Genomic DNA, 24,919 nt, shown 5'->3' on the forward strand with positions numbered 1-24,919 from the left:
ATCATAGGAATTAAATAATAAAATACTTATCGTAAACTAATTAAATGATTAATTAATAATTTTTTTAAAAAAATTTTATAATGTTTTAATATATTTTTTAAAATTGAGTGAGTAATTAATGAGTTTTTTAATATTAAAATATTAAATAATAATAATTTTTATTTAATTATACATTAAAATGTAAAATTGTAAACAAGAATGCAAGGACTAAATACATATGAAGATAGTATACTTATATATATATGTGTATATATATAAAATTAAAAGAGAATTTATTCAAACCCAGACAATGGCATTTGAATCAGAAAGAGAGAAGCTTTATTCTTAATTTATGTATGTGTTAGATATAAAAATATATCATACACAATATTCTAGTTGTTTATTATGAAAGATTCACCATAAAGCGAGAAAGGCGCTGGTTTATTATTATTCGATGATTCTATATTCTTCATAGACAAGAAAAAATAAATTTATTACCGTTACTTGCAAAAAAAATTTGAAATATTTCAAAACGAACCACTCCTAAAGCTGAAAACGTTTAATGAAAGATCAATCCTATGGCCTCAAATGATCATACTTGAAATTTATCTATTTTATCATATTAATTTTTCTTATAAAACTTAAATTAAAAATTTAATAATTTAATAATCATTAAAAATTAATGAAATTCTGTTAATTTTTATATTCTTTTGCAAGATAATATGCACAGCTACGATAAAAATTTAATTTCACCTGCTTTGTTAATTTTTTTTAAAATAAAAATTAAAAATTAAAAAAGAATAGAATTTCAAATATTTCAAATATACTTATTACTAAATTAAATCAGTCAACACATAATTTAATTTCACTTGCTTCATCAATTTTTAAATTCATTTATTAAATGATTTAAATTTAAATTAATTAATATTTAATTCTTAAATCTCGTCATGAATATATATATATAAATCAAAAGTATTTAATTTTAAATTTAAAATTCACAATAACTATCAACTATTTATAAACGGTTAAAATTTAACTCAACAAAATTTTAACGGAAAATAATAAATTTTTAAAATTTTAAGATATTTTAAGATATTTTTAAAAATTAAAATAATAAATAATGAGGTTTTTATATTATATAAATTAAATAAAAATTTGTCTATTTTATTATAGGTTTTATTAAATAAATTAAAATAATATATAATTAAAAAAATAAATAATATAATTATTATGATAAATAAATAATTTTTTTGAAAAGGTTAATTAATTTAATTTTATAAAATATGAAAAATTTTACGCAAGTGATTAAAAAATAAAAATTAATTAATTACTCTATCAAATACAAGACGTAATAGTAATTTTTCCATATTATTGTTAAAAAAAACTGTCCATTTTATTTTTATTTAAAAATCCAAACCCTTCCGCCCCTGCGTTCCCTCCAAGCTGCTCTTCCACCTTCCAAACCGCCAACGACCGATCAACCGTACAGAACGAAATTATGAATTTCGAGCAGCGCCTCATGGCGGCAGCTACTATTATAATCGACGCCGACGTACGAGCCAGTGACTGCCCCATAAACGCCACAGAAATTGGGGTTACAGCCACGCTGAAACCTCATCAAGTGGAAGGTCTCTCATGGCTTATACGGAGATATCTTCTCGGTGTCAATGTTATTCTCGGTAGCTTTCTTTCGTCTTCTCAATTTTCGTCCCTAGGAAACTTAATGGAAAACTAATGGAAATTTTTTTTTTGGTGCAGGAGATGAGGTTATCTTATTCCTTTCTTTGAATTTGGATACCGGAACCTGAAAATCTATTAAACTCGTTATAAGATTGAAGAATAATGTTAATGATTGCCGTAATTTAGGTGCTATATAGAGTTTAATTGGTCTATGCTTCTTAATCCTTAGACTAATTCCTATAAGATTGTTTTCATTATGGTACAGTAATTGCTATGAGATTGTTTTCAACTATGGTTTGAATCTGAGTTAGTCAATGGCAGATGGGACTGGGGAAAACCCTGCAAGCTATATCTTTTTTAAGTTACTTGAAAGTTCACCGGATGTCACATGGACCATTTTGTGAGTTAAGGAAGCCTGTTGTTTGATTAATTAAGTTTGAATGCTTTGAAATCTCTGTTACTGACCTGCATTGACATTTTTTTTTGGGGTTGTTTTTGTTGTTGTTGCAGTGGTACTGTGTCCTCTAAGTGTTACAGATGGCTGGGTTTCAGAGATGGCCAAATTCACTCCAAAACTGAAGGTTCTCAGGTATGTAGGAGACAAAGAACACCGGCGCAATCTACGCAAAGCATTGTATGAACATGTAAAAGAGCATCCCTCATCAACTGATGTGAGTTTTGGAACCTTGCCATCCTCTCATGGATTCAGTTTCCTGTTTCTCTGTTTTAATTTGAAGTTTAGTCTTTTCTCTACAATCTAAAATGCATGTGTTAACAGTTTCATACTGTTTACAGGGTTCCTTCTTGCCTTTTGATGTGCTCTTGACAACCTATGATATAGCATTGATGGATCAAGATTTTCTTTCTCAAATTCCTTGGCATTATGCAATAATTGACGAAGCTCAAAGACTTAAAAATCCTTCAAGTGTATGTCTAATTATGCATTAATTCTGTTTTGCATTGTGCTTCACAGCTGGATTCTGAAATTTTGATTAGGCTTTCTAAATTTGGATTATTTTGCACCTGTTCATCAGAAATCGAATCATATAATTGTGGAAAAACTATCAGTATGGTAATAAAAGCCTTTTTTTTGGAAGAAAAGAAAAGATCATAGAAAGGACCATAATATAGCTCATAATGATTTTTTCTTGTCTGTATGTTTGAAATATTTTTCTGTCTTGGTGAGTGCTTTGTAATTTCTCGAGTAATTTGTACGTGCTGCCCATAGCAAAACTAGATCTTGGATCATGTCCGTTGTTAGTAACATTATTTTCCACTTATTGAAGCTAAACCTAAACAGGTGCTATATAACATTCTCAAGGAGCACTTCCTCATGCCAAGACGGCTATTGATGACTGGCACGCCTATTCAGAATAATCTTACTGAACTCTGGGCTTTGTTGCATTTTTGCATGCCTTCAATGTTTGGGAAACATGAGCAGTTCCTTTCCACATTCAAAGAAGCTGGGGATCTTACATCAGGTTATCCTCTTATCTGATTTAGTAAGTAGTATATGAACCGGCTTCTCCTAAATTATGCTTTGCATTATTGTAATTTGACTTGTAGTTTTCTCCTTAATTTTTTCATTCTTTTCCAGAGCTCAAATGGTTTTATAGATCTCAGTAAGTTGTAATTCGCCTGTGAAGAGTAGTGAATTCTTTCACTACTTTGTTTAGCAAGAAAGAAGACAGGTCATTGATTTGAGAGATTTTGTTGGCTACCCATATGGTCCCATATATGAATTCAATGACGAGATGTTATTAAAATCAAATTACTTTCAAATATTCTGTGCAACTGTTAATTGTTTTTTAATAGTGCAGCCCTTCTGGTATTTGAGTTCTGAAATAAAATGACAAGTGGTTACTTGATTTTGTTTTTATTTGTACCATTCTTATACCTTTGCTGCTTTCTGATGTAAATGCTAGGTTTTAGGGATCATGTCCTCAGTGTTTGTTCATTGGCATTAAATATGTGAGAATTACATTTGCAGGAAATGGAGTGCTTTTGTAGGGAGTTGATAGTATGATATATATATATAAAAAAATTGTGGACCTTGGATGGTATCACTTTTTATTTCTGATAATCAATATTGCTATTGATGCTGGCACTCCTTGGTCTCCCTTTTTTCCTTTATGGTTCAAAGAGCTATTACTTTTGCTTTTAACTTCAGGATGCCTGCTTCTGGTTGTGAATGTGATGAGGTTTTTAATACTGAAACACGGCAACTCCTGTTATTATTCAACAGATCTTGATGCAGCCAAGGTGAAGGGGCAGCTGAAGACTTTAAAATGCATAATGAAAGCCTTAATGCTAAGAAGAACAAAATCTAAGCTAATAGAGGGTGGAAACTTAGTGCTGCCACCACTTACTGAGATTACTGTGTGAGTTGGTTGAGTCCCAAATTTTAGTGTATATCATTTTACATAGGAAACATTGTCCAGAAAGACTAATTTTAAATTTATGTTTTCGTTGACCTTCATAGGATGGCTCCACTGGTCAGCCTGCAAAAGAGTGTGTACACATCAATATTGAGGAAGGAACTCCCAAAACTTCTGGCATTGTCATCTTTTAATAATCAATCTCTCCAGAATATTGTAATCTAACTTCTCAGTTTGTGGCCTTGATCATCATATTATAGCAAACTGCTCTTTTTCCTGAATATGATGGTGTTTTTCCTCACATGTTGCTTTTTTAATTTCACCACTTAATTCTTCCTTGTGTCAGGTAATACAACTACGAAAAGCATGTAGCCATCCTTACCTATTTCCTGGTATTGAGCCTGAGCCTTTTGAAGAGGGTGAACACCTAGTTCAGGTAGCCTTGTTGTCTGTTGTTTATGTTGTATGGGGATTAAGAGGTACAGGGTGCGAACCAGGTTTCATCTTCCTATAACTCCATAAAGAACAAGTGATAAATAGACATTATAAACCTGTCTGATTTGTATGAGGCAAAACTCTGTTGCTTCTTTGATTCCACTAGGTTAAATCTACATGTTTTGCAGGCATTTTGCCTATTCAAGGCAGAAGTAAAAAAATATAGTATCAGGGTTTGGAAATATTTTTTCCCAAACTAGGGTAAATGTAGACTATAAATGCGGTAGACTTGACTTTTAAATAAAATAAAATAATACTTACCTCATGTTTGACATGCTGTAAGCATAGTATGCGCGTATATATATAGAAATTTGAAAAATTAAAATTATATATGATATATATAATTATATATATATAATTTAAAAATAAAATAATCATAAAATAATTTTTTTTTAAACTCTTACCACATTTGACAAGAGATTGCAATTTTTTTGAAAAAACAAAATTAAGAAAATTGAGCATTGCCGCATATTTGGTATGCGGTAACTTTCACCATATAAACTCCCAACCTTTAACTCTCAAATTCTTGAATCACCAATTTATATTAATATATTTCTTAGCACTCTTACACTAAATATTTTCTCAACTCTATTATAGTTAGTAATTTTGATGCAAATTAACAAATTATTTTCAACAAATTTATATAATTTTTTACTAAATATATTATAATCGATAAATTATATGAACTTAACATAGTAGAGAAAATATTTAATGTAATATTGCTACAAAAAATTTGATACAAATCGAAAATTAAGAAATTTGGGGGTTGAAGTTTTATATGGTGAAAGTCACCATATATCAAAAAAATAGTAAAACTCATTTTTTTTTTTAAATCACCACAAGTGGTGGGGTTAAATTTCTATTTTAATTGTTTTAGGTTTTTAATTACGCACACACATTGCATGTTTAAAATATGTCAAGGGTTAATTTATTTTATTTTATTTTTATGAAAATAAAGATTTTTTAATATTAAAGATGTGGTAAAGTCCACTTTTATACTAGTTTGGAAAATTTTTTCCCAAACCCTGGTATGGGTTATTTATTATTATTATTATTATTATTATGTTTTGCTTTCTTGCATTCATTCCAAATGAACTCCTTTATCTTGCCTTTCTTTTCCCTTGTTTAACTTCACCTCCAGGCTAGTGGAAAGCTTATAATTTTGGATAAGCTACTTCAGAAACTTCATGATTTTGGACATCGTGTTCTTCTCTTTGCTCAGATGACTCATACACTTGACATATTACAGGTATCTTATGCTTTGAGTTTTGAAAATTCCTTGAGCTTAAATTGATTTTTCCTTTTTGCTAAAAAAGTGACTAGGCATGTAATCGAGTCAAGCCGAGTTGAGTCTTGGAAGTTCAAGCGATTAGTAAAAAAGTTTGAAAACTTGAGCTCCTTATGTTAGCTCGAGCTCGATTCATGAAAAATTTATTGAACTTGTGTTCAGTTCAAGCTCAGTTTGTAATGAGATTAATGAGTCTAATTGAGGCTCGATTTGATTAAGTCTCGTTAATATGTTTCTGTTATAGGTTATAGGAAGTAAATATTGATAGATGTATTAGTTGCTTAATTTCAGGGATTGCATGATCATAGTCTTGATTTCCTTTCCTTTTTAGATATAGTCTCTCATGTATAAATATGTTGTAATCTCTATTGTAATAGATATCAAATATTACCTTTCTACATGGTATCAGAGCCTCTCCCATAGAAATTTAAAATTTTTTTTTTAGAGACTTAGGGCTCTATTCATTTTTTTAAGACTTAGGCTATGTTCATTTGGGTTACCTATGTAGGATAACATTTGGATCTCACCGCCCACCTAAGAAGGACGCCGGAGCGTCGGCGAAACTTCCCTGAAGAGCTAACGGGCGTTCGGCCTGCGAGTGAGCCTCACGCACCGCGATAAAGTTCTGCCGCCGTCCCACTCGCTGGCGCGTGGAGGTGCGTCGCCTGTCCGTCGCTGCTCCAGTCACCAGTGCTGGAGTCGCCTCGCAGCCCCCTCGTTAGATCTGTGGTTCGTATGCCGTTTGGGTGTTTGGTAGAGGTGTTTTTTTGGTACTGTTCACGTTCATATACTGTTCACCTGCTGTTTTTTTGATTCTGTGTTTCTTTTGTTGTTATTGTTTTGGATTGGTTGTTCTCATGACTAAAATCACACATCATAAATATGATTCCTGTGATGACTAAAATCACAGAACACAAATTAAATGGATCTAATTTTTCGAATTGGAATAAGACTATCCATATTTATTTATGAAGTATCGGAATGGATGATCATCTTACCAAGGATCCTCCAATTGATGAATTTAGGAGAGATTGGATGAGAGATGGTGCTCGATTATTTTTGCAGATCCGAAATTCTATTCATAGTGAGATAATCAATATTATTAATCACTGTGAATTTGTTAAAGGATTAATAGAGTATTTGGAATTTTTATATTCTGGCAAAGGGAATATTTCTCATATTTATGATGTGTGTAAGGCGTTTTATCGAGCTGAGAAAAATGATAGAACTTTGACCTCCTATTTTATGGATTTTAAAAGAGTGTATGAGGAACTTAATGTATTGATGCCTTTCAGTACAGACGTGAAAACTCAACAAGTTCAACGAGAGCAAATGGCTGTTATGAGTTTTCTTGCAGGTCTCCCTCCAGAGTTTAAGACAGCTAAATCTCATGTTCTTTTTGATTCTAAAATATCATCATTACATGATGTGTTCACTAAGGTGTTGCGTATAGAGTCTCCAAGTCCTTCACACACCCCTAGTGCTCTTGTTAATCGCAATAACAGTGGCAGACAGAATAATAGAAGTGGACACAGGGAAGGTTTTAATGGTGGTAGAGGATTTCAGCGTCCTAGGAAAGCGGTTTCTACTTCTAACACCAGTGAAATCATTTGTTATACCTGAACGTACTAAGAAGACATGCCAAAAACTTTAGAATAAGAATCAGCGCTCACAAATGGCGCATATGACAGTTGAGGCCTCTTCTGATCAGAGAATTTTGATATCTGCAGATGAGTATGCACAATTCACCCAATACTAGGCGTCTCTAAAATCCTCTAACTCCTATCACTGCAATTGTCGAGTCAGGTGACTCTATAGCATGTCTTGTGTCTTAATCCTCCAAATGGGTTATTGATTCTGGTGTTACCGATCATATGTCAGGTAATTCTACCCTTTTGTCTAATCTTAAGTCTCATGCATCGTCTTCTTATGTTACTCTTACTAATGACACTAAATCTTCTATCATGAGTTCTGGACATGTCAACTTAACCCTTTCTCTTTCTGTATCTTTTATGTTATGTCTTTCTAAGTTCGCCTTTAATTTACTTTCTGTTAGTAAACTCACTCGTGCATTGAATTGTTGTGTCTCATTCTTTCCTGATCATTATGTTTTTCAGGATCTTTCGACGAAGGAGATTATTGATAGAGGACGTGAGTCAGAGGGTCTTTACGTCTTAGATCAGCAACTACCTAGATCTCTTGCATGTTCCACGAGTTTAACGCCTTTTGATGTTCATTGTTATTTGGGGCATCCTTCTCTCTTATCCTTGAAGAAGTTATGTCCACAGTTTCACTCTGTCTGTTTTAGACTGTGAGTTTACCAAATATCACCGTTTACCTAAAGTGTCTCGAGTCAATAAACGGGTCTTGCATGTTCCACGAGTTTAACGCCTTTTGATGTTCATTGTTATTTGGGGCATCCTTCTCTCTCATCCTTGAAGAAGTTATGTCCACAGTTTCACTCTTTGTCTGTTTTAGATTGTGAGTTTGCCAAATATCACCGTTTACCTAAAGTGTCTCGAGTCAATAAACGGGTTTCGCCCTCCTTTGAGCCATAGTATAAGCCGTATGTGAAGTCTCGTGGGTGCGTCAAATGTTAGGTTCACAAATTCGGTGTCTGCTAAGTTGTGGTGTGATAATCAAGTAGCTATTCACATTACCTCCAATCCAGTATTTCATGAGAGGACTAAACACATTGAGATTGATTGTCATTTTGTTGGTGAGAAGGTTCAACAGAATATAATCTTAACCGGACATATCCGAACTGGAGAACAACTAGGAAATATCTTCACTAAGCTCTAAATGGGACTCGAGTTGATTATATATGTAACAAGCTGAGCATGATTAACATTTATGCTCTAACTTGAGGGGGAGTGTTATAGGTTATAGGAATTAAATATGTTAATATAGGAAGTAAATATTGATAGATGTATTAGTTGCTTAATTTTAGGGATTGCATGATCATAGTCTTGATTTCCTTTCCTTTTCTTTCTAGATATAGTCTCTTATGTATAAATATGTTATAATTTCTATTGTAGTAGATATCAAATATTATCTTTTTACGTAAAATTTAGCAGGAGAGAGTAAAACGTCCCACATCGGTGTTTAAGGGGTATATATTGGTCAGCTTATAAACTACTAAATAACTTGGGTTAATCATTTTGGGTCAAGTAGAAAATGGGTTCAAAAGTTATTTGGGTCAATTTGGGTAGGATTGTTACAATTGATATCAAAGCCAGGTTGGGTCAGAAAAAATTATGCATAGCTCGTGGGCCTGCGAGGAAAGGGCTATCTATGTGAGACGAGGTGGAGCCGCCCGAGGCACTAGCTAACCACAATACTCAAGGATCCCGTCCTGACTTAGCAATTGTATCCGATTTAGTTACGATGAGGACGTCGCAAAATTTAGCGGGGGAGAGTGAAACGTCCCACATCAGTTTTTAAGGGGTATACATTGGCTAGCTTAAAAACTACTAAATACCTTGGGTTAACCATTTTGGGGCTAAGTATAAAATGAGTTCAAAAGTTATTTGGGTCAGTTTGGACCGGATTGTTGCAAACTTGAGCTTAAGCTCAGCTAGTTAGCATCCTCAAAAAGTTTGAGTTCACGATCAAATTTAAACAAGTCAAGCTTGAATTCCAGCTCGTTTAAATTACGAACAGTCAAGCTTGAGCTCGACTTGTTTAAAATTAAAATAAATATTAAAAATAAATACTAAAAATTTATTAAAGAGACTTGAAATAGTATTTTGATTTAATTAAAATCTCTTAAAGCCAAAATTTTGGTTCTCATTATATGAAAAACTGAGAAGAGGGTTGTACTTTTATATAAAAGCTAAACTTTTCCGTCTCTCGTAAACTTTTGAGGTGGGACTATGGGAAGTTTTTTAAGCACTTGCAAGACTGCATATATTTATTGGAACGTGAAGCAATAATAAAGTTTAGACCTTTGGTCCAATAGTGCACTAAACTATGTAAACTCTTTCTTTTGATTCCCAACGAAGTAATTTTTTAAAAATTACTTCTTTTTAATTTTCTTATTAGTCAATTTAAAAAGTTATTATATGATAATATATTAAATGTTTAAAATATTTTAAGCTTTCAACATTATTGTTATTGTTATTATTATTTGTAACTTCAAATATCAACACTTATTGATTCAAATTCTAATTAAATCATTTAATTAATTATATAAAGTGCATCTAATATAAGTTTGAGGTTATATAATAATAAATTTAATAATCATTTGATGCAATATTTGTATTAAGTTTTGTGTAAAATTAATTAAAGTATATATACCAAATGTATAAATTTATATATAAATATTTAATCTAAGACACAGAAAGAGTTCATATTTAAATTATATAATTTTGACTAAAGCTACATAGTTTGTATGTTGGTATCAAGAGATATTTTTATAGTAAATTTATTAATGTATTGTCATTGACTATTAGTATATAAATATTGTATAAAACAAATTTATTAATATAAGTATAATCAACTTAATACATAATTATGTATATACATTATAAACAAACTTCATTAATATTATTGTATTGATTTATATTTAAATTATAAAAACATTTTAATTTATAAAATTAAATAAGCAATATTAAGTATGAGAACGATCATAAGAGGACATATATAAGCATATGAAAGTAGTGACAATAATGATTATCGATTAAGACAGGGAGATAGATTTAAGGGAGATATTTTTAAAATTACAAAGAAAGTGTCTACTTAAAAAGATATGTAGTGGAGGAGAAATAGATAGACTAATAGTATAGTTACTTAACTAGAGGGAAAGAAATAGACAATTACTTAGTCTTTTGAATATTTAAAAGTTATCAAAGGGGGAGAAATAATACAAATCAATATTTAAAATGGGGAGAGGATTTAAGATAATATTACTTATATCAATATTAATAGAGTATTTACAACCTTTTTTTATCAAAAAAAAGTATTTGTAATATTAATTTTTTTTTTGAAAAATATTGCTCAATATTTATTATCTAGTATTTATTATTTTTTGTTAAGAACATATTTGTTATCTAATATACTAAATTTATTTCTATATGTAGTTATAGCATTTTGATTTTTTTATTATAAATTTAAAGTTAAATTATAAATATTCATGTTTTATAAATATATATTTTTATAATGAATATACTATAATTTTAAATAATAAATTATCTTTAAAAATTCAACATTAAAATAAATCTAACTATAAATATATAAAATATAAAACTAATATAAATATTTGAGCAAATTATAAATGATATAACTCATGAGCCTATTTAATGTGCTTATGAACAAATCTATTATCAAATGTATTTATGAGCCTTGTAAATGAGCTTACTCATGAGCTTGACCAACAAATTTGTTTACGAGATTACTCTTGGACTTAGAAAAGACTCGAGCTCATGAAACTTAAGGAGTCAAATATTGTTGAGCTCAAGTTAGACCCATTTATTAAAGCAAGTCTAAATATTGAGCTTGGGCTCAGTTGTTTTCTGAATGAGCCGAGTTTTTATGGAGCCAAATCTCAAATAGCTCTTGAATAACTTAGTTCTCTTATGCTTCTAACAGTTGCTAATTATGAAATTTAATGTGATGTAGGATTTTTTGGAGTTGCGCAAGTATTCCTACGAGCGTCTTGATGGTTCAGTTCGGGCTGAGGAACGTTTTGCTGCCATAAGAAGTTTTAGTGGGCAATTAGGGAAGATGAATTCTGAATTTGACGAAAATAGTGCTTTTGTTTTCTTGATATCTACAAGAGCAGGGGGAGTTGGCTTAAATCTTGTGGCTGCAGATACGGTGGGTTCTATCTAAAAGTTTACAAGACTTGGCCTTTGGTGTATGAACTCTTTAATGTGTTAGTCAATCTGAAGTAAAAATGGTTTTATCTATCAGAAATTTCTCATAATATTGTTCTAACTGTATAGCTTATTAGTTTTTTTTCTTCTAGGTGATGTATAAGCTGAGATTTTGAATTTTATTCTCATAAGGAATTATTTTTTAATCAACTAAAAGATCTCTTCCTGAGTAGAAGTTTTAGCCAATAGAGAGTGTGGCTGTGATGAATTTTGATTGCTATGATGCTAATTTTAGTTTGATATGGTTTATGGATATATCATCACTCATCAGTCCATGTAGCGACATGCAGGCTTGTCCAGACCATTTAAAGTTAGAATTCCTCGTTAATTCAATTTGCATGGGATTCTTCTCTCCCTCCTGCTTCTTTTAAATTTTGTGACCGGGTAATAATTGCTTCCACTTAAAGTGACTTCCTGAAAGAGTATGAATATGTTTTAGGAACTTGTGTTTGATATGCCTTGTGATGTCAGAGAACTTTGTGGCAGTATAATTTTGTCTGAATAGATGCTTAGTTCCTTGGGAGGTAGCATTGATTTTTAAGTGCCACATTTTGCTTTTACATTTTACAAATATAATGCACAGGTTATATTCTATGAGCAAGATTGGAATCCCCAGGTTGACAAGCAGGCTTTGCAGCGGGCTCACCGGATTGGTCAAATGAATCATGTGTTGTCCATAAACTTGGTTACAAGGCATACTGTAGAAGAGGTAAGATATTGTATATTACCAAATAACATTTTATTGATGTCTTTTACATCACTTATCGATTCTTCAAATTTATGGCTATAGGTTATTATGCGGAGAGCAGAGAGGAAATTGCTGCTTAGTCATAATGTTATAGGAGATGATACTGTGGAACAGAATGGAAAGGGAACATCTGGAGTTGAAACTATTGACTTGAAATCTATCATATTTGGGTTACATATGTTTGATCCTTCTGAGATCAGTACTGAAAAGTCAGACGAACTAAACATGCCAGAATTGAATGCTATGACAGCGAAAGTAATTGCTATGCGTGATGATCAGAGATTGGGAGGGACGGATAGCAAGTATGAGGTTAATCAAATTGATGTCATTAGTGGGGGAAATTCTGCTTTTGTAGATTATGATCATGGGCTTGATGAGGAAATGTATCAATCATGGGTCAGAAAATTTAAGGAAGCATCACAATCAAGTGGCAACCAAGTCTTGGATTTGGGGCATAGAAGGAACTTGCCTGAGGATAAGCATCTTAAACTTGAGGCTGCAAGGAAGAAAGCTGAGGAGAAAAAGTTGTTCAAGTGGGAATCACTTGGATACCATTCGTTGTCTGTTAAAGATCCTGACCCAGCTGTGGATGGTGATGTATTGTCAGATTCAGGTTCTCTTCATTTTGTTTTCGGAGATTGTACAGATCCAGCAAAAGTTTGCCCATCTGAGCCCACCATAATATTCAGGTATTTCCTTGTTCTGCATCTTGTTTGATGTGCTTAGAACTGATGGTGCTGAATGATTGTTCTCTTGTATCCTACTTGGATATGATTCTGAAACTTCCGCAGCTGCAAGCATTAATTTCCTATCCATGACTAGAAGTTATGTGTTATAGAAACCAGTCATCTTTTCTGGACATTCTTTATCTCTAATAAAAATATTCAGTTAAAAAGCATACTGGTAGCAAATAGTGCAAGCTAGTTGTCCTATTTTTAAAAGTCATGTAGTTAAACTATGTTCTTAGTGGTTAAACCATATTCTTAGTGGTTAACCAATGATATACATAGTGTTAGTTAGTTTTTGCTTTTCCTTAGCGATAGAAGGATGATCCTTTATTATGTCTCCCTCTTGTATTTAAGTGTAACAATTCAATAAAAGAATTATGAGAAAATTTTCCAAAGGCTTTGAGTACTTCAGCTCAAGAGATTTTCAGGTTCTTTCTAAGGAGCTTGTTCCATTGCAATCATAGGTCGCAAAAGAAAATTTTGGCCCCAGCAAATTCCAACAACAAACCTATAACTCGATCCTTAAGGACTTCAACATTTTGGTATTAGAGCCTAGGGTTATGGGTGACTCAATCCAACAACTTGATTAAATTCTTGCCTTATTCTTGGAAGGGCAAGCTGCCAACAAGACTCGCCAAGAAGAATTAAGTGCTAAGTTGGAATCTCTTACTCGTGACACTACCAACTCTTGCCCAACACCTATGAGAGAGGGAAGCAGTCACTCTCGCTCATCTCATCCAGAGGTAGTAGGATTAGCGGGTTTAAACAATTCAGTCAATGGTATGATTATTCCAAAATTCACCAAATTAAATTTCCCTCGTTTCAATGGTCAAGAAAATCTATTAGGATGGCTCAGCAGGTGCGAGCACTTCTTTCGACACCAATAGACCTCTGCAGTAGAAAAGGTCAGTCTGACTACTTTTCATTTGGAAGGTACAACTTAACTATGGTTCTTGTGGTTAATGTAAGATTTTCCTAACTTCACTTGGGAAGAGTTCAAGCACCAATGCAATCTCTGTTTTAGACAACCGATTCCTAGTAATAAATTGGAAGAGCTAGCAAAATTAAAGCAGACATGAATGATTGCTGACTACAAAACTCAATTTGAGATTCTTGTCTCTTGAGCTAGAAGCCTCACCCAAGATAAAAAATACAGTTTTATATCAGTGGATTGTAAAAATACATCACTGTAGAGTTGAAACTTCACCAACCAACAAACCTAGTCACTGCCACGAGCATGTTAAGAGTCTATGAATGGAAAAATTGGTCTATATGTGTTGCAAATCCTTCAACTAATCATCGCAATGAGATGGAGAAATATGGCGAAAAGCATTTTGTTTTAACTGTGATGGACCCTTTTTTCGAGGACATCAGTGCAAGAAATTATTCTGCCTGGATTTAGCAGATAGATGACTCTCGCAACGGATCAACTACTGACTGAATAATTTTCAGAAATTTTTTGAATTTGTGTTTGAGGACAAGCGCATAGTGGAGGAGGGAGTAATGTTAATAAATAATGCAAGTTAGTTTTTTGAGAGTTGTCCTATTTTCAAGAGTCATTTAGTCAATGGTTTAGCCATGTCCTTAGTGGTTAAAACATATTCTCAGTGGTTAACTCATGATGTAGATAATGAAAGTTAGTTTTTGCTTTTTCTCAGTAGATGGAGGGTAATCCTCCATGTTTAATGGTTTCCTGTTTTTGGGATGGTTATGTTTTCCTCTTGTATTTAAATGCAATAATTTAATAAAGAAATTAAGAAAAAAAGTTTTAAAGTTTTTTAGTACTTCAACTCGAGAGATTTTCAAGTTTTCTCTAATAAGTTTGTTTCATTGCAACTATAGATCGCAAAAAGAAAATTTTGGCCCCAAAAAATTCCAACAATAGACTCATAACTCGATCCATTTCTAAGGACTCTAACACATACCAGTATCATTGCTGCCCAAAAGCAATTACGATATCACAAGTAGATGGGATTATTTTGTCCATGGATGTCCATGCAATGGAATCCAGTTACATTTCTTAAGTTTGGAATTGTGTCAATTAGAGTCGGTATGATGGAGTCCCCCTTGGTGTATTATCATATTGCCAAGGACAAGTTCAGTTCTATTTCTCTAACTCTTAAGACGAGTATTTTCTTTTATAAAATAGACTAGTCTCAAATGATTGAATGTTGTCAAGTAGTAATGTGCATTACTCTTAGGTGTGACTCGGATATTAATTTGGCAGTTGTGCTGATAACTCTGGAAATTGGGGCCATGGAGGAATGTTTGATGCACTGGCCAAGCTGTCTACAAGTATCCCTGATGCATATCAACGGGCATCTGAATTTGGGGACCTTCATCTTGGTGATCTCCATCTTATAAGAATTAATGGTTAGCTTTTGCATTCACTTTATTTTGACACTGCTCTTTTATTACCCATGCTGCTTTTGATATGCAATTACTCTGCCATGTGCATCAACATAATGCTGAGAGGCAGTTCGGGATGCACGCAATAAACAGAATAATAATCAGTAATAAAACAAATTTTTATTCTATTCACAGTATACAACATGCAAATATAAGCTGTCTGGAAGAATTAGACAAACTACAGCATGCACATTGTGTTTTCATTCTCATTTTCCAGCTATTAAAAAAAATTAATATTCTAAATGGATTTATAATGCTGCTTTTTGGTAATGAAGACTGATCTTTAATTTGTGTCAACCAGAAATTTGTTTTCAATTTATTATTTAAAATGTCAGTTATATATATATATATATTTTTTTATTAGGTCAAAATTTCTTCTTTCTTATTCGATATATGAATTAATTCATGGACATGAGCATGCATGTTTTGCCTTTTGACTGTATTTAAGAGCGATGTATTTAGTGCATTTAGGAAAGAATTTATTGAACCAATTTTATTGAACTTCTCATAATGTACCATTGGTATATTAATTTGACATTCAGTTTGGTCAATTACTAATATCATCACATTAGATGATGATGTCGCAAAAAATCTTCAAATTATATATATGCCTTCTGAACAAATCGATTTGGTAATTTACTGTTAAATTTTGCACCTTTCTGATAGATTTTCCTTTTTAACTTCCGTGTTCTATTCAAGCTATGTATTCTCTTACTGCCTTTTTTTTTTTTCAAGTATGATTTTATAGTCTTTAGCTAATTCATTGCTATGCAGGGGACTCTGACAGACAGAGCTTGGAAGATGATCCTCCTCGGTGGGTGGCTTTAGCTGTTGTGCAATCATATAATCCTAGGCGTAAAGTGCCCCGCAGTAATATCTCTATTCTCGACTTGGAGCGTTGCCTATCCAAAGTTTCATTTGCAGCAGCTAAGAATTCTGGTAAAAGTTCCCACAAGTTTGGTTTAATTGTTTTGATGTCTCATTGTTTGTCCATTCCAACCGCAAAGATAAGGTTATCGTCATTGCTTTTGTTCTTTTATGTAACACTTCTAGGTGGAAGGCATTTCATGCATCAGACTGTTAGTCTCTAGTTAATCCAGCAAGTTTATCTAGCCCGCTATATGTTAAGCAACAAGATAAATGATCTTAGGCTCTGATTGTTTCACGAAAAATATTTTTCAAAAAAATATTTTGTCTTTTGGGAAATTCAAGAAAATTAGTCAATGAAAAATATTTTCTCAGTAAAAGAAGTCATTTTAAGGAAAATGGCTTTCTCTTTTTAAAAGAAGTTATTTTTCACACTTTAAGAATCTTACTAATACGTCTATATATAAATTTGTTAATATGTTTTATTTTTTAAATTAAAATTAGACAATAACATAAGTTATTTGTTGGAAAATATTTTCTGTGAAAACTGTAAACAAACGAAGCATTAATTTGGTTTTTCATTGGCATTGGCATGTTGTCTTTAAATGTTTGGCTAAACCTTGAACATCAAGCATTTTGCTTCAGTAAAAATCTTCTCTGGTGAATATGGTACTCCATTAAACATGATACAGATTTCTCAGGTTGCTGCTGTTCAGCGACAGCCAGAGTCAGAGATGCTGTCAACTGAGAATTATTTTGCCCCGTTTTGTATATCTAAAGTTATGTCCATTTGATCATGTTAAACTAATGTATCTCCATTTGATCTTTCCATAAAGCTTCAATCCACATGCCTCGAATTGGGTATCAAGATGAATCAGATCGATCACAGTGGTACACAGTAGAACGTCTTCTACGAAAATACGCTTCTATTTATAGCACAAAGATATATGTGTATGTCTTCTTTTAGTCAAAGGAAAAAAAAAAATCCAAAGCTAGTTTCTTTATCATCTGTCCATACATGCAAAGCAACTCATTCATCTTATATTTTTCAGGTATTATTATCGACGATCATCTTGAAGCTTGTGGAATTGTCTTTGTGAGGTTCTTGACATTTGGAGTCGACTCATAGAACTAGGTGAGGGTTATATTTGTATCAAAGATCTTACCATGTTCAGTTGAATTTAGCAAAATGAGGCATCTGTATATCTGATGGCTAATAACCGTTTTATTCAATTTTAGTTCATAAATCATTAGAGCATGCATGTTTCGCGTATACTAAAATGATTCATTAGGCTTTGATTTGTCAATTATGTCAAGTAATTAAATGAAGAACATCCTTGATTTAGTTAAGTTTTCTTGTCAAAGAAATTAAGGTTAGAGTTAGAAGATTATTAATAAATTGGATTTTTTTAGTCAAAAGTTTGATACATGTCTCGAGAACTCATCTTTTAGGATACTGTATGAATAAAAGTTTAAACTATAAAAAGTCACGTATTAAATTGTGGAGTAAATATTTGGACATTAAATAATTGGAAAATAAGTAAATTTTAGTATTTTTGCAGTGTGGCACATTGAATATCTATTTTGCCTTAAATACCCTTATATTTTATTGAATTTTGACTTATTTTAAATATTTTTTTAATATTAAATTTTAATTTGTTAATTATTTGTCCTAATATTTTGATTTGATATGCCACTTTTAACATCATGAAGCGGTACAACTAAACTATCCAATTGCTCATCGTAGCTATTCTCTCTGCATGAAATCCGATGGAAGCAGCAACCTACCATGTATGTTTACTCCAGTGACATATGCGGCCACAACCCCAACTCACTGCTCAACAAACCCATGTCCACTTTAATATATATGGGCTAAGAAATTATGAAATTAGATTCATATTTAAAATTTAAGGCATATTGCACAGAAAAAAACCAGAACTTATAAAATTAGATTCATAGAAAAGCAGCATCCATGAAACAGCATAGCCATTAAAGCAGCTAAAAAGAACCCCACATGTGAAACACCCCAAGAATCTATAATCTTTATAGTTGCACAAATCCAGGGTAAAATTCAAAACTTTGATGCCTAGACTAAGCATTCCCAGAACAACTACTACTTAAACAGAATGTTGATGACAGTTCTAAATACCTGACCCCTCTTGTTCAGAATCTCCCGCACAGCCTTCTCATCAGGCACAAATCCCTTCTCCTTCATTTGCTGTAGAAACTCCCTGGCTTGATCCTCCTTCTGCTCCTTTGCATATGCCTCAAACACTGCAGTGTATGTAGCTGCATTGGGACGCATTCCCTTGCTCATCATTTCCATGATATATTTATTGGCATCCGCTAATTTCCCATCAGCAGCGAGTGCCTTAATGAGGACGCTGTAAGTGTAGACATTAGGAGCAACTCCGCAGGCCAGCATGCGCAGGAAGACTTTGAGAGCCTCTTTGGACTGGCCGGCATTGGCATAAGCCTCAACGACGGCCGTGTGGGCCACTACGTCTGGCATATGGCCCTTGTCCTTGATTTGAGAGAAAAGCTCCAAAGCCTCGTGTGTAAGGCCATCTTTGGACAATGCGTCGAACATCTTGACGGCATTATTGATAAGGCCCTCAGAGCGCATCTTATGAAAGATGAATTGAAGGTCTTTGGGGTTATCGGGATCCTCAATGACGGGCTTCTTGTTAAAGGGATCGTAAGGCGGAGGGAGTTTGCTCTTTTCAATTTCTTTCTTGGCTTCAATACTTGTTCTGATCGTCTTCAGAATCCGAATCAGAATCGGAGGGAGAAAAGTTCACTTTTGTGTTTACCGGTTTCTTCTTCATCTTCTCCTTGTCACCAGTGGCCTCGGAGCAGAATAATCTTTGAAAAGGCAGTTGCCGTTGCATATATCTTACTCCAGGGAACGCCGGAGATCGTTGTGGCAGTGGGTTCAAGGCATTGGAATGAAGAAGGCGGAACAGCCACGTAAGACAGAGACAAGTCTGGATTGGTCCAGCGGTGGTGGTGGTGGTAGAAGCAATAGAAGGCGAATTATTCCAGAGAAATGGGTGCTTGAAGGAGCAGAGTCCGAGTCTGAGTCTGGTTCCTTGTGCCATAGCCATAAGAAATGCTCAAAGGGGTGGGGAGCTTATTCCCTGATTTTAATGGAGGGAATAATGAGGTCACCGGCTGTGGCCTGCAACTCGACAGAACTAGAAGATGGAAGCAATTTGAAAGGAAAAATGGAAGAGAAAAATAACAGAGAGATGATGGAATGCATCTGCATGGAATTTACGATTTTGAAGATTTCCCTCCCAATCTATCCACTTCCTTGGCCCAATCTACCAATGGAGCCCAGACAGGTTTGGAGAAAATTTTTTTTAAAGAAATGAAAAAGTATTTTTTGAATTATGTCAAAATTATAAATATCAAGTTTTTAGTTTAAATTACATTATAAACTAATACTGATCCTAATATCTCTTTACATTATTTTTTTTATTATAGTTTGAACTTTATATTAATTTTATTTTTTTACAATTTTGTTCTTAAAATATAAATGTCTAAATATTAGTTAATTTTCTTAATAATTCTTTTTATTAAAAAAATTAGAATGTTTGAGTTTCCTTAATTATTTTTTTATAAATTTTTTGAATTAATTTAGTGGAAGTAAAATTTTTAAATAGGATTAAGAATTTTAAGTTTATTTTTAGTGACAATTCAAATTGACACTAATAATATTACTTCAGTATGACTTTTAAATATAAATTTTTATTCTAGCTATTTTTTAAAAATTTTACAAATTATTCAATAATTTATTTTTTCATATGTTTTTTAAATTATAATAAAAATTTTATGAAATAGAACTTAAGTATTTAAAAAAACTATTTAACTACTAAATTAATTAATCAATACAATTTAAATGTTTTAAAAGATAATAAATTATTAAATTATTTTATAGCCAATCAAAATAAATGTAGATTTTTAATTAATAAATAAACCATGGGTAATTTTGCCCATTCTATATATTATAGATAAAATTAAAGATTTTTCATCTTATTTTGTGAGAAATTATTAAAATATCTTAAACAATATACCATTTAATTATGTGGAAATTAATATTTGCATTCTACATTTCTTTAAAAATAAATATTTTAATAGTTGTATCTGATTACCTGTAGATTGGGTTTTTTTCTTTGTTTTATTTTCTTTTTATTTTGGGTTTGCAGATTTAGCATTTTTCAGGTAAATTTTCTTTTAAATCCGTATTTTTTTAAAATTATTTTTTTTTATTGATGTTTTTATATAGTTATCGGATAAAAAACGTTTTTTATAGCTACTAATCTACATGAAAAGAGGGCAATGGAATACACTAGTGTGGTAGCCGAAACGGCGAATTCTCCTGCTATTGCACCTTATCTTTTGCAGTTTGCCTTCATCGGTCTATATCACTTTTTCTCCTCCTGCTTATTGGTCTTTCAGGTTTTTCTGTTTTGAGGAGGTACAATATTTGGTGCTTGAATCATAGCAGCTCTGAGGTCTTTACCCGTTTCTTCTTTTTGTTCAAGTGCTGACCTTCAAGACGTTATGGTTAGGCAGTGCCCTTCTATTTTTCAGTATGTCTCTTGTTTCGACTCTGGTATGGAGTGCCCTCTTTTTTAAAAAGATTTGATCCCTTCTGCTTTCCTTGGCTGTGGGTGCCATTATGAACAAATCTAGGTTTGCATGCTATGCCTTGTTATTCTTGGGTCCGTTTCAGAGAAACTTATGCTTTGCTGGGTGTTTCTGAAGGCTAGTGATACTTGCGTTCCCAGATCACGCTGGCACAATTTCTGGTCTCTACTAGGGTTACCTGGGGTCTTAGGCTAATTTTTTCGTTTGAGCCTTTAATCTTTCTACTTTGTCGCTTAGCCCACTTTATTAATACAAGGATTTTTATCTTCGACCAAAAAAACATCTCAACTTATTTAATTTTTCTTCATCTCTTTTTCTTAATTTGTTTAATGCTGGGTCAACACCAACATTATTTGGATAGAGGAATTTAGAACGAAAAAAAATTGCTTGTGGATTTAAATTAAGTTGATAAATGGGTCTTCTTTTTTTTTTTTTTTTTCTTAATAAAGTTATTCAAGTCCTGAGAATCCACAGATGAACTTCAATTTTTGAACACAAGGTTTCCACCAAAACTCAAAATTTAAGACCAAATCAGAGATATTACCCGAGGAGTCTGCTCTCAAGGCAATGAATGAGACAGAAGACAAGCCTAATTGTCTATACAAGAGTCATAATCAAACAAACAAGCCAAACCCACAAAATACCGTTCTTACCACATCTAATCAAATCCTCCACAGATGATACTAAAGGAGCATTCACCACAACTTTAAAAAGGTCTACAGTTAAAAAAAAAAACTTTAAGTTACATGCCTGATTAGCCACATAAGATTCAAATACACCACATAGTTTAAGTTGTCCATGTTCAAATTCTGTTTAGACACTGAAGACAAGTGAGAAAATCTCAATCAAGGCAATAATTTTGCCCTTAATAAGATGGCATCAGGAACAACAGCTAAAGAATCAAATTAGAACAAGGGCTTCACAACTTCCTTATAAGAAGAAATAGCCGCTGGTCAAGTTCGAAGTGAGAGACATGAGAAGGATCTCCTTTCAGCATCATTAGAAGTCCACCATATGAAACATATATCTCCCTGAAGCCAAAATCAGAAGCAACCAAATCCGCTTAAGTCTTTCAGAAATACATATGTCAAAGAGAAAACTGATTGTAATGCGAAACAGCACATGCGATGGTGGCATAGCACTCAAATCTCAAAGACGGAGTCAAATGCACTGGTAAATAAGTACAAATCTACATAATGAAAATGAATGTAATTACACTGTACAACACGCACACACACACACAGAGACATTGCAAGTTCCAAAACTTACGCTTTAACTGCTTTTCCTGAACCTTCCTCTGAGATCTTGTATAGCTTTCCATGCATTATGTATTCATATTTGTCTGCAAGGGTCTTCCTCGCTCCCTGCAACACGGAAAAGATAATACAAAATATTATTATATCCAACAGAAACATAAACAAAATCATAAAAGAGAGAGATAGTGAATTCACTCATAAAAAGCTTGAATAACTGGAAAGAAAAAGGAAATTGATAAATAAACACATAAAACCAAGTAATCTACAAACTCAATGTGTAGAGTACAGCAGGTGCATATAGGAGCAGAAGTATGCAGACCACTCTTAATAGCAAAGACTTGGTACAACAATACGATGTACTATTACATAATAAAAGTCGATAGTTAAAACATGGATATGTAAAAAACATAACCAAAAGCAAACAGGTAATAAATTATGTTTTTACAAAGATATTCCAGAACCAATAATTTTGTAAAACTTAAAAAAAAAAAAAACAAAAAGATTTACCTGAATGTAATACCCAGTGTCAGGTGTTCCATCTAAATTTAGAGTGTGCGCCAATGCCATAGTGAATTTATCACCTACAGCCATTGGATATATTTCTGTGTTCACATCTAAATGCATGAACATGTCACAGTTCTGGCTGTGTGCTTCAATACGCGAAACTACATAAACACAAAAATAACTAGTAAACTTGTGATGTCTGAATAAATAATTGATTTCAAAAGAAGTAATAGATTAATCACATACTCAATGCATACAGCTCTCACATAAGAGTATTTAAAGGTGTTTCATGCATTCCTTTTTCTCATAGCCATCATAAACTATTCTGTCAAAAGTGATATTAGCAAATAAAATACTATTGCAAAGGTCAAAAAGTCACTTTAGCATCTATATATCCTTCCCAAATAACATCATATGTATACATTTCCTACAGCTGGTGGAACAGGGGATCATGGGTTTAACTCTTGAATATGCATTAACATTTAGGAGCACATTTTCATGAAGCTCACAATTTCCCAAACTTTGTGCCTGCTAAGGAACAATTGCTACAGAGTTGTGAAAAAGATTCCTCTAAAGAACTTGTACATTAATATGCTATCAGAACAAACTTGAACATATAATTTACAAAATAAAAAGCAGAGAACAAAATACAAGTGATTGTCTTACAAAAGCACCAAATGCAAGACAATAATTGAGATTCAAAACAATACTACTAAACACAACATGGAGATGGCTTTTACACCATTTTCAGAAGAAAACATTAGCTTTGAAGGGTTTGATCTTCCTTTTTCTTCAGTTTTTCATTCGCTACATTAGAGCAATGGATCAAGCTCTTGCTATTCACTCTCATACAATGTCATCCATCCAAAAATGAGCATTACTAGTCAAAACTGGCATGAATAAACCTTAAAGGCGAGGTTAAAGTTGCATCCCTAAACTGGTAACATGCAACATAAGATTTACCTAGCTGATGTATCTGGCATATCATAATATGACTAGATCAGGATACAAACAAATTTGCATATATTAGAAACCAAAGAGAATGAATCTAGAGCGATTAAGGATAGATAGAGAAACAGATGCACACAGAGGAGGAGAAACTGAAAAGGGCAACTCAAGAACTAAAGAGAGGAATTAGAAAATCTACCTTTATCAAACTTTTTACCATCTGGATTCAGTTTATCAACCAGAAAAATATCCTCAAAGAGAACTATATTCGACATGGTTACTGCAAAGTTCAACCCAATAGAAAATAAGTACTCACAAATAACCAAAGAGAAAAAAGAACTAGAAGAAAGTACTCACAATGGAATCCCCAACTCAATACAATTGTTAACAACAACAAAGACCAATACTTTCAAGTATAGCAGCTAGCTGACGACAAACCCTTAAAATTCTAAAACACAATAAATGCTCAAAACCATCTAAACAAAACTAAACCCAGAAGGTAAAAATTCCCATAAAGGAACTTGATTTTCCGTTCAATGTTTCAAACACAATAAGTCAAAAGGACAATAGATTCCTCCACTTCCAAGAAACAAAACATGCAAGTAAATAAAAGACAATGAAGCCCTTAACTACAGACCAAAAAATTCCTAGCCCTAGATGACATGCTTAATTTCTTATTCTAACAACTTGAAATCATATAACAGGTTTGTATTGTGAGAACAGGAGAGAGACGCTTACAGAAAAGTAGAAAAAAAAAAAAAAAGAAGAAGCTGTTTTGAATTAGAAGCTCTGTTTCTATGGGCTGCGCAGAAGCTGGGAGGGGGCAGTAGCAACCGAGCAAGGACAGAGAGCGAGATACACTGGCGTAAACGTCGCGTCTATAATCCTTGAGCAAGAGAGTGAAAAAGGATAATAAATAAATACGGTCTGTTTCACATTCAAGCGTGTCTATTTATACTGGGGAAATTTAGGCCCAGTTTAATTCAAAATAATTTATTTTTTAAGTAATTTATTTTTTGATAAATATATTTATTAAGAAGTTATTTATTTGGAAAGTATATTTTAATTTATTTAATTTGATTGATATTTTAAATTTTTAAAAAGTAA

General features: G+C 32.7%; 2 protein-coding genes and 1 pseudogene across 5 annotated transcripts; 1 reads left to right on the top strand and 2 right to left on the bottom strand.

Annotated features, from left to right (window-relative positions):
- The first annotated feature begins 1,375 nt into the window (after positions 1-1,375).
- On the top strand, positions 1,376-18,323 carry LOC110613403 (probable helicase CHR10). 4 transcript variants are annotated; one of them, XR_002487609.2, is made up of 18 exons: positions 1,377-1,658; positions 1,738-1,745; positions 1,981-2,059; positions 2,170-2,330; positions 2,455-2,586; positions 2,960-3,140; positions 3,905-4,040; positions 4,142-4,253; positions 4,384-4,473; positions 5,674-5,781; positions 11,440-11,637; positions 12,280-12,405; positions 12,487-13,133; positions 15,400-15,545; positions 16,356-16,520; positions 17,285-17,399; positions 17,501-17,583; positions 18,196-18,323. XR_002487609.2 is itself a non-coding variant. In XM_021754497.2 (17 exons), exons 1-17 carry the CDS (start codon positions 1,478-1,480, stop codon positions 17,523-17,525), a joined length of 2,610 nt encoding a protein of 869 aa, XP_021610189.1. In that variant the 5' UTR covers positions 1,377-1,477; the 3' UTR covers positions 17,526-17,706. The 4 variants fall into 4 exon arrangements, 2 of the variants coding, with proteins under 2 accessions (XP_021610189.1, XP_021610190.1); XR_002487611.2 differs by lacking the exon at positions 18,196-18,323 and having other exon boundaries at positions 1,376-1,658; positions 15,374-15,545; positions 17,501-17,527; XM_021754497.2 differs by lacking the exon at positions 18,196-18,323 and having other exon boundaries at positions 17,501-17,706.
- Positions 18,324-18,421: 98 nt separating this feature from the next.
- LOC110613404 lies at positions 18,422-19,894 on the bottom strand (annotated as a pseudogene).
- A 1,932-nt stretch (positions 19,895-21,826) lies between these two features.
- Positions 21,827-24,686, bottom strand: LOC110613405 (DNA-directed RNA polymerases II and V subunit 8A). The gene is made up of 5 exons (XM_021754500.2): positions 24,551-24,686; positions 24,012-24,092; positions 22,868-23,025; positions 22,374-22,468; positions 21,827-22,135 (listed from the first exon to the last, which is right to left on the bottom strand). Exons 2-5 carry the CDS (start codon positions 24,085-24,087, stop codon positions 22,024-22,026), a joined length of 441 nt encoding a protein of 146 aa, XP_021610192.1. The 5' UTR covers positions 24,088-24,092; positions 24,551-24,686; the 3' UTR covers positions 21,827-22,023.
- Positions 24,687-24,919: the final 233 nt, after the last annotated feature.

This window comes from Manihot esculenta, chromosome 4 (genome assembly GCF_001659605.2).
Source record: "Manihot esculenta cultivar AM560-2 chromosome 4, M.esculenta_v8, whole genome shotgun sequence".
Lineage (NCBI taxonomy): Eukaryota > Viridiplantae > Streptophyta > Magnoliopsida > Malpighiales > Euphorbiaceae > Manihot > Manihot esculenta.